The sequence below is a fragment of the Euprymna scolopes genome, chromosome 39, assembly GCF_053919585.1.
Source record: "Euprymna scolopes isolate OS-2025 chromosome 39, ASM5391958v1, whole genome shotgun sequence".
In the NCBI taxonomy this organism is placed as follows: Eukaryota; Metazoa; Mollusca; class Cephalopoda; order Sepiida; family Sepiolidae; genus Euprymna; species Euprymna scolopes.
Window position 1 is genome coordinate 1,990,001 of NC_136520.1, and position 10,000 is coordinate 2,000,000.

General features: G+C 37.1%; 1 protein-coding gene across 2 annotated transcripts in view; it reads left to right on the plus strand.

Moving 5' to 3' along the window:
- LOC145263605 (unconventional myosin-Id-like) overlaps nucleotides 1-10,000 on the plus strand; it is a 461,413-nt gene that overhangs the window by 448,834 nt on the left and 2,579 nt on the right. For both annotated transcript variants that reach the window (XM_080120445.1, XM_080120446.1), the window contains one exon: nucleotides 4,440-4,588. In XM_080120445.1, coding sequence (XP_079976571.1) covers nucleotides 4,440-4,588 — 149 coding nt within the window. The remainder of the gene's footprint in view (nucleotides 1-4,439; nucleotides 4,589-10,000) is intronic.

Below are 10,000 nucleotides of genomic sequence, written 5' to 3' on the forward strand. Positions count from 1 at the left end.
TTTTGAACATTGCAGATTTTATAAATAGCTGTATATTTCTTTTATTACAAGTATCCCGAGATTTTAAAATGACGAAAATGATCAGAAGAGGTTTATTAAGAATATGTATCAATATGGACGTAAACAATAAATTCTTACAAAGTTACACCTAATAAACTCAATTTTCAAGGGGGGGGTATGAATAATATCGGGCACAAGTGTATATATATATATATATATATATATATACTAGCAAAAGTACCCGTCGTTGACTGGGTTTAAAAACAGCCTACACAAAATGGACTCTGATTTATGAAAGTATGATAGGTTATGAAAAGGAAGGGTTGTAATGAGATAGCTTCGAATTTGGGGGTATCAAAACCAAAGCAAAATATGATGAAAGTAAAAATAAAATAGATAGACCCCATAATTTATTATACCATACCTGTTCACACTGAAACACTTATCACAATATTCTGTGGATCTATATTAAAAAAACCTTGTTAAACTTTGTGACATATTTCCATTCTATGGAGGTCAGGCGCAAACGAACACCCCATAATTTTATTATACCATATTTCTTCAAGCTGAAACATAATTATCAAAGTATACTTACGCAGATAGATATGAAAAGTCTTTATTAAAGTTTGTACCTATTTCCATTCTATGGAGGCCAGGCGCGAACGCAGACCCCACAATTTTATATTTAAGTTAAAACATACTTATCAAAGTATTCTTATGTACATCTATATGAAAAACACTTGTAAACGTTTTTTTTTTCAATTTTTTAATTTATTTCCATACTTTGTGGACCAGGCGCGAATGCAGACCCCACAATTTTAATGAACCACCGTTCTGCCAGATCAAACATACCCATTCCTGTGTCTCGATACATCTTCTATCATTATATGTAACCAGTTTTTTAAAATAGTCAACCATATAGGAGCCTATTCGTGACCAGACAAACACACACACACACACACACACACACACACACACACACACACACACACACACACACACACACACACATACACACACACACACACATTCAGCTTTATATTATAGATGAGCAAAATGCGGGATCGGATTTTGCATATAAAAGTATTTGATGAAACTGCAAGTAAGTCAAAGATCTTACTTGATAACAAAAAGTGAAGCAGAGGGAATATGGTGAAGAAAAAGGTGATTACACGTGAATGGATAGTCTGGTGAAAGGTAAAGTCTCCAATGACGTTAAAATCCAAAAATATAAATCCAAGAAAGTTAATTAAATTTCCATTCGCACAAGTAAAATCCAAGGAAATCACATAATTGGAAGATGTTCCAAAATAATCCAAAGGCCGAAATCCATGGAATAATTCACAAATAGGTACAAGGAAAAGGGGAAAGAATTTCAATAATATTATTAAAAGAAAAAAAAAAAAATATATATATATATATAACTACTTAATTTACTCACATAAAATTAATATACGAAAGTATAGATTTATGCGTAAACTTTAAGTATTTACTTCAAAAGTTCTCAATACGTAGGTAGAGCTAGTTAGTAATTTATAAAATATATATGGCGATTAAGCTGCACTGAATATTCCATGTTTCCTCCACTCCAGGACTCTTCAGGCTGAAGAGTCCTAGAGTGGATGAAACGCGGAATATTCAGTGTAGCTTAATCGCCATATATATTTTATAAATTACTATATATATGTATATACATATATATATATATATATATACATGTGTGTGTGTGTGTGTGTGTGTGTGTGTGTGTGAATAAACAAAGAATACAGTTTAATAAATATATTTCCTTCAACCAGGAGTTTTCGATGTTTATTCATCTCCTCGAACTCCTTAGAACTGCACGCCTGTGGAACTGTTCCATCTGCCTGCTTCTCACCGGACTACAACTTGGATGTGTTCAAGTCCAACATTAACAAATTCCTAATGAACCGCCCCCTTAAGTAAACACTTCATCAAATCTCCACACTAACGTAATGTACTTTCAATAACCCTTATCCCTGAGTTGCTTTCGGGCCTTGATAAGTGGTGATCACTGTGTAAAAAAAAAAAAAAAGAAATAGCAAATATTATAAATAGTTTACACCTTATTTGCTAAACGCAACAAACATAGAAAATTAAAAGTTTTTAAATCATAGAGAATCATAGGGAAATTGGATATTGATGCAGAAAAAAAAAAGGATATTTAACTTAAATCGAAAATGCATGCTAAATCCTGACATGGAAGTCCTGCTAGTAAGAAGGAAATATATTTATTAGACTGTATTCTTTGCAAACAATAAAAAAACTCTATATTTGAAAATTAACCCTTTCAAATCATAAAATTTAAATACCTAAATTATGATTTATTTGCTCTATCTTGTATATTGAGCACGTTTTGTTTAGCTGGGATTATCTTATATAAAATATTACATCCAATAATATTTTGTAAGACCGATAATCACTGGATTTGCATATCAGTAGATATATTCTGAAGTATATATATATATATATATATATATATATATATATATATATTGTATTGGTAGTAATTATTTGGAAGTGTGTCCACCAAAAGAGTGCTCAATGTTTAGATAGAGCCAAAATAAGTGAATTTAGTTTACAAACAAATGGCTACACATAAGCATACATGTTTCAGCGAAAACCCAGTACGGGAATCGCTTCGTCAGGCCAAGGACATCTCTCATCAAGGGGTCAAAGTTCAAAAGATTTTACCTTTGGTGTTTAGCAAACTATTTTGGGTTTAAACATTTGAAGATGTCCTTGGCCTGACACTAATTTCACTTATTTTGGCTCTGTCTAAACATTGAGCACTCTTTACAATACAATAGAATATATGTATGTATGTATATATATATATATATATATATATATATATATATATATATATATATTATTTATTATAATAATTATCAAATACCTACAGACACTAGTGTTTCATCCTATATATAAAGTAAAAATGTGTGTGTCTGTGTCTGTGTACATTTCTCTACCAAATTACTCTGTCAATTTTCGGTCTCGAGATTTGACATAAGGAGTATTGAGATTTGGGAAAATCTTTTTAATCGATTTTCGGCCAGAAATTTTGCTTTCAAGGGGTCAAAGTTCAACGATTTGACCTTTGATAACTCTACCCCCCTCCACAATTTTTGGTCTAAGCACTTGAAATTTTACATGTAGGTTAGTTGGACATGGATTAAACTTTTTAATCTGATTTGGACCCCCAAAAATATATGTTAAGGAGTCAAAATAAGGGTCAAAGTTAAAAAAATTTGACCTCTGCGGTCTCTATCAAATTACTCAGCCAATTTCTGGTCTAAACATTTGAAATTTTACAGGAAGTGCATTCAGAGATAGGGCAAGCTTTTTAATCGGTTTGGTTCGAAAATTGGAGCTGTCAAGGGGTCAAAGTTCAAAAGATTTGACCTTTGCGGTGTTTAGCAAACTACTCAGCCAATTTTGGGTTTAAACATTTGAAATTTTACATAACGGGTATTCAGACATGTGGCAAGCTTTTTAATCAATTCTTGGGCGAAAGTTGGCTGCTGAAAGGTTAAAGTTGAAAGAGTTGACCTTTGCAGATTCTACCAAACTCCTCTGCCAATTTTGGGTCTAAAGACTTGAAATTTTAGATGTAGGTAACTTGGACATGGGTCAAGCTTTTTATTTTGATTTGAAACCAACATAATAAATATTAAGGGGTCAAAATTAAAAAAAATTACCTCTGCAGTCTCAACGAAATTACTCAAACAAATTTTGGTCTAAACATTTGAAATCTTACATAAAATTTATTCACACGTAGGGCAAGTTATGAAGAGTACATAGGGCCCGAGCAAAGCCGGGCTGAACTGCTAGTATATATATATATATATATATATATATATATATATATATATATATATATATTATATATATATATTATGACAGCCCCTTTAAGAAATTCGTTTCTTATCGTTGAGCACTTTCCGTTGAATTAAAAAGTCGGTCAATTTAGCTCTTATAATTATATATATTAGATCATTGTATAACGATTTGATCACTGTCTGTCTGACGTAATGAACATTTAAATTAAAATGTTTAAAATTCAACGCTATTTCACACGGTTAATAGTAGCCGAATGGATACGGCCTCCGCTAATCGAGCCAGAGATGTCTCGTGTCGCGGGGTTCGAATCGTTCGACTGGTAGTAATCGTGAGACCCTGCACTGAAGAATCCCGAAAGGATGAAACACTAGTGTCTGTAGGTATTTAATTATTATAGTAAAAAATAATTATATATATATATATATATATATATATATATATATATATATACTAATACCCATTTTGTTAACCCTTTGTTTACAATACATCCTGTTTATGTTTAGTACTACCCACAATTGTCGAACCTTCTTATACTTTATCATTCTGTATTGGTATTTGTCTTCTCTCATTCGTGACAGCTGACGGGTTTGAGCGTGACTCCTGATTCGGACCAACTCATCATCCTTCATTTGAAAGGAGGGAATGATTTGGTCATCTGTCTGCTGAGCGGTTCCAGGGAGGAACGCGTTGGCGAACTTATTGGGACCATCTGCAAGCAGTGGCACAAGTAAGTGAACATTTACAAAAACGAAATGATTTTTTTAGTATTATTCTATTGTTTTCGTCTTCAATGTTATTTCCATAATGTTTCGCTTCCACTGAAACCTCCGGGAGAGTGTAATTTTACAACTAAATTTTACCAAGTACTTTATCCACTATGCTACGTACCTCAGTGCAGGCAACACTCAGAATACAATTGAATAACAACAAACTCTCAAAATACAGAGGTCCTGGATATGACCTTAAACTATATCCAATGGTGAGACCCCAGCTTGCTGGCTTCGGGGAGTGTGAAGCCACCCTTTAATTGCCATTGCTCCCAGGTCCACTCTGACCCGGAGTGGTAGTACCTGTTAGGGTTCCAACTATGGGTTAAATAGAAACTGACTTGAAAAAAACAAATATATTCTATTAAAAAATTTTTCTTCCGAATCACTGGATTCGGCATTAAATAACCTGAAAAGGATTGATATGCCGTAAAACAAAAACAAGCAAGCAAGCAACTAACCATCAAAATACAGGGTGGAACGATAAAATTGTCATCCTAAAAAAGACGACATGATTCCATTTCCGTTTGATGAAAACCGTTTTTCTTTTTTTGTTGCAGACCATCTATTAGTTCACTAGTTGTGTACAAATCCCAAGACCGATAGGAGCCTTCTATCATGCCTGAAAGTAACACAATGTTCGATAGGAGAGATTGGAGATGCGCCGCTGTACAACTCATGCTCTCTAACGATCCAAGTTGTGATAACAGGACCATTGCTAGCATCTTAAAATGCATCGCTGGATTGCCACAAATAACAGAGACGTGTCCAGGGTGATGAAAACAAAGTTTACGGTGATGGTTTTGGTCTTTGGTGTGGTTTCAAGTGAGAATCACATCACGCCACCTCACATCTTCGAAGTTGGCTTGAAAGCAAATACCAAAGTGTACTCAAATGCGGTGAAGATTGTGATGATCCCCTGGTCAATCAGGTGGCCGCTGGAAGACCCTAGGTGTGACAGTAGAACTCGGTACTGGTCCACGTCCAAAGAAACACAGGTTTCAGAAGGAGTGCTATGACTTTGTACCCTTTTCTCACTGGCCCTGCTCCTCCCCCAACTTGAAACTGCTAGACTACTTTATTTGGCCATAGTCAAGAACATCACCAACATGACCTCCCACAACACCAAAGCTAACCTGATTGCTGCCATTCGCTGAGTATTCGCCAAGCTCATGCCGACGCTTGTGGAAACGGCATGCTTCCAGTTCCAGATTCGTATTGAGGAAGTGATTGAGGCTGAATGTAGCTACATTGAATAGAAATCAAGTCTGCTACATAATCAAGTTACAGGAAATGTTTTTTTTAAATAAAAGTTTTAAAATAAAACTGTAGTGTTGTATCTTTAAGGTGACAAATTTATCGTTCCACCCTTTGCTAATTGTCATGTAGACAAACCGGAAGTGAAACTTCTGCTCAGTCATGGCTGACAAAACATGTGAGTAAATAAGTTAAACGACTCATGAGATTTTTTTTTTAAATTTTTTTTTTTACACAGTGATCACCACTTATCAAGGCCCTGAAGCCACTCAGGGATAAGGGTTATTGCAAGTACATTACGTTAGTGTGGAGATTTGATGAAGTGTTTACTTAAGGGGGCGGTTCATTAGGAATTTGTTAACATTGGACTTGAAGACATCCAAGTTGTAGTCCGGAGGGAAGCAGGCAGGCGGAACAGAGTTCCACAGGCGTGCAGTTCTAAGAATGTTCATGGAATCCGCGTTTTGATTTAGGCACAGATATAGAGTGGGGGGAGATGCTTTCAATTTAGTTTCCAGACTCTTTCGTATGCGCACTTTAATTGATAGTGCACACTTAAAACTCTAGTCCCCTTCAAAGTAATCTCTTCCAGCTGCAATGCACTTGTACTGTTCCAACAACTTCTGGAAGGCGCCATGGAAGTCCTCTTCTGTTAGCGTTTCAAGACCCTCATCACAGCCGATTTCATCTCCTTAATTGTCTCATAAAGACAACCTCTAATGCTTTCCTTGAGCTTAGCAAATTACCAAAAGTCACAAGGAGCAAGATCTGGACTATAAGGGAGGGTGAGGAACTGTCTTGATGCCCATCTTGGTCAAATAGTCTGTGACAAGGATGGAGTTGTGGACGTGTGCATTTGCATAAATCTTCCACATTTTCAGTTCTTTGTAAATAATTGTGTGTACAGTTCCCACACTGACATCAAACTGTGCACTTATTGTCTCTATAGACACATGACGGTCCTTATTCATGAAATTCTTTATTTGGCCAATCAACTCTGGTGTTCTGACTTCCTTACTACTACCACATCTCTCATCATCCATCACAGATCCCTGCCTTCCTTGAATCTCTTATGCCACTCAAAAACTGATGCTCGATTCATGCAAGATGGTCCAAAAGCAGTCTGAAACATTCCACACGTTTTTGTGACATTTTTTCCAAGTTTAAAACAGAATTTTATTGCATATCGTTCTTCTAAAGTGTCCTCACGTCCAGATTGCATTTTTAAAATTCACCAGGTATAACGCCCCTGTCGGTGGGGCATTAGAATACACTGACTGGCCCCCTGCAGAGGGTAAAAGTCCCTCAATGGGGGTCCTGGATATGACCTTAAACTATATCCAGTGGTGAGGCCCCAGCTTGTGGGCTTTGGGGAGTGTGGAGCCACCCTTTAATTACCATTGCTCCCAGGTCCACTCTGACCCGGAGTGATAGTACCTGTTAGGGTCCCAACTATGGGTTAAATAGAAACGAATGTGAAAACAACAAATATATTCTATTAAAAAAAATTTTTTCTTCAAAATCTTTGGATTCGGCATTAAATAACCCAAAAAGGATTGATATGCCGTAAAACAAAAACAACCAACCAACCAGCTTAAACAATCAGGCTTTAGTAGGTTGTATTCCAATTCCTGCTGTAGTTGTTCATTTGAACCTGAAATCATAAAAATTAGTCATCTCATAAGATGTATAGCAATAACATACTGAATTTTCAAGAGTCTATAACAATTTTAAATGCCTGTACAAAAAAAAGTCCAGAAACTTATTGAAGGCACTTTGTACTTATCACGAGGAAGCTGGTGATTGGTTGAGGATTGGTTACACTTTTGACTTTGATAAAATTTATTGATGTTTTCTGTTCAGTTTTATATCTCCTACTGACAGGAAATGATTTGTTGATGTGTCAGTTGTTATTCAAGAGAATTACTTCCTTTCAGGAGTGTTTTTGTTGAGAAGGTTCTCATGATGATAAACTTCTAGAGAACCAACTTACCTTTTTGAATACTGGGAACCATGTCGGAATTGGTTACGGGGAATGATGGTCTCGTCAGACCGGCCCACATCAAACAGAGTGATGGCCTTGTAAGAGTTTATTCTTATCCTTTGGCATTTTCCATCTTATCTAACATCGAGAATAAGACTGAAATGGTTACCCGTTCTCACCTGAAAATCTTATTGACGATACTAATCTATCTTTTTTAAAATTTTTATTTTTTTTTACACAGTGATCACCACTTATCAAGGCCCGGAAGCCACTCAGGGATAAGGGTTATTGCAAGTACATTACGTTAGTGTGGAGATTTGATGAAGTGCTTACTTAAGGGGGCGGTTCATTAGGAATTTGTTAACGTTGGACATGAACACATCCAAGTTGTAGTCTGGTGGGAAGTAGGCAGACGGAACAGAGTTCCACAGGCGTGCAGTTCTAAGAAAGAAGCTTTGTTCATGGAATCCGCGTTTTGATCTAGGCACAGATATAGAGTGGGGGAAATTTTTCACAGTGGATTCAGCTAGACGGGTGTTTTTCGTGAAAGATTGGCGAGGGGGGACCAGAGATTGGAGTTCAGACGAGCACCTACCATGGAAATAACGATAAAACAAGGATAGGCTCGCAAGTCTCTTCTGTGGGAGAGAGGTTGCAGGGTAGAGAAAAGGGTATCCCCCACTAAACCACGAAGTCTATTTTGTACTCTGTCAAGGCAGGATAGGCTGTTTTTAGCAGCTCCTGCCCAGATGTGGCAACAGTATTCCATCCTTGGACGTACTTGGCTTTTATATAACCCTAACCCTAACCCTAACCCTAACCTGCCCAGATATGGCAACAATATTCCATTCTATTCTATTCTATTTCTCTCTGAAGATGGGGATGAAATTTGGCTCTGTCCAGCATCCAACTTTCCTCAGATTTAAATTCCACTCCTTTGTCTATGGTTTAGGGGGGGGGCGTGGGTGAGATTCATCTAGATGATAAAAACTTGCCTTATATGGAAGAAGTGCTTGATATGAGCATTTTGCTCTTCTTTCAGGCGTTGGTTTGCTTTACAAAACCTATTTGGGGTCCCTTCCACTTTGTATTGCTATAATGCTAAGACATTTCTAGGCAGTAGAAAATTGTTTTGTATACCAAGAGAAGATAACTAGTAAGGTAGAAGGGTTTCCAGCATAAAAAGACAAACAGGAAAGAGGTAAGATTTTGCTGCTTTTCGAGTTGGTCAGGAGTATTTATGTCAAGATAATTGCTATGAGCTTAACAGAGAACACTTCATTAACGTACTTGTAAACAGACAGGGATGCAACATTTTGGATATTCCCCTATGCTTCCGTTCAGTCTTGAAAAACAAAGGATACCTCTTATGGGCACTAGCGCGTGTAATTGTGAGGCAAGGGTTGCGCAATCACAACCACACCTCTCCTGAATCGGCACTGTTTGAGTCCAGTGGCAAGGAGAAGACCAGGACGTTGGTTTGCTTTACAAAACCTATTTGGGGTCCCTTCTACTTTGCATTGCTAAGACATTTCTAGGCAGTAGAAAATTGTTTTGTATACCAAGAGAAATTTGGTTCTTGCCATCTCAAACTCAAGACCATTCCACTCTTTTCTTCATGGTTTGGGGAGCTTGGGAGGGATGCATCCAGATGAGAATGACTTGCCTCTACAAGATTGTCGGCAGACGCAGTGTGAGCTACTTTTCTTTCCTGACTATCATTTCTGATATCGAGAGGGCAGTAAATAATCGTCCCTTGCAACAACAGACAGGGAAGTGGAAGCCATTACTCCCAATAGGATGGCCAAATCCTTTGTATGGTGAGCTCTCAGCCGGCAGCAGACCAACCGGTAGACAACTCCTCAGATTTAAGGACATGCGTAAAAGGGACTTTTTTTTTTTACACAGTGATCACCACTTATCAAGGCCCGGAAGCTACTCAGGGATAAGGGTTATTGCAAGTACATTACGTTAGTGTGGAGATTTGATGAAGTGTTTACTTAAGGGGGCGGTTCATTAGGAATTTGTAAACATTGGACTTGAAGACGTCCAAGGATGGAATACTGTTGCCACATCTGGGCAGGAGCTGCTAGAAAGGACTTGGCCTGCCTTGATAGAGTTCAAAATAGAC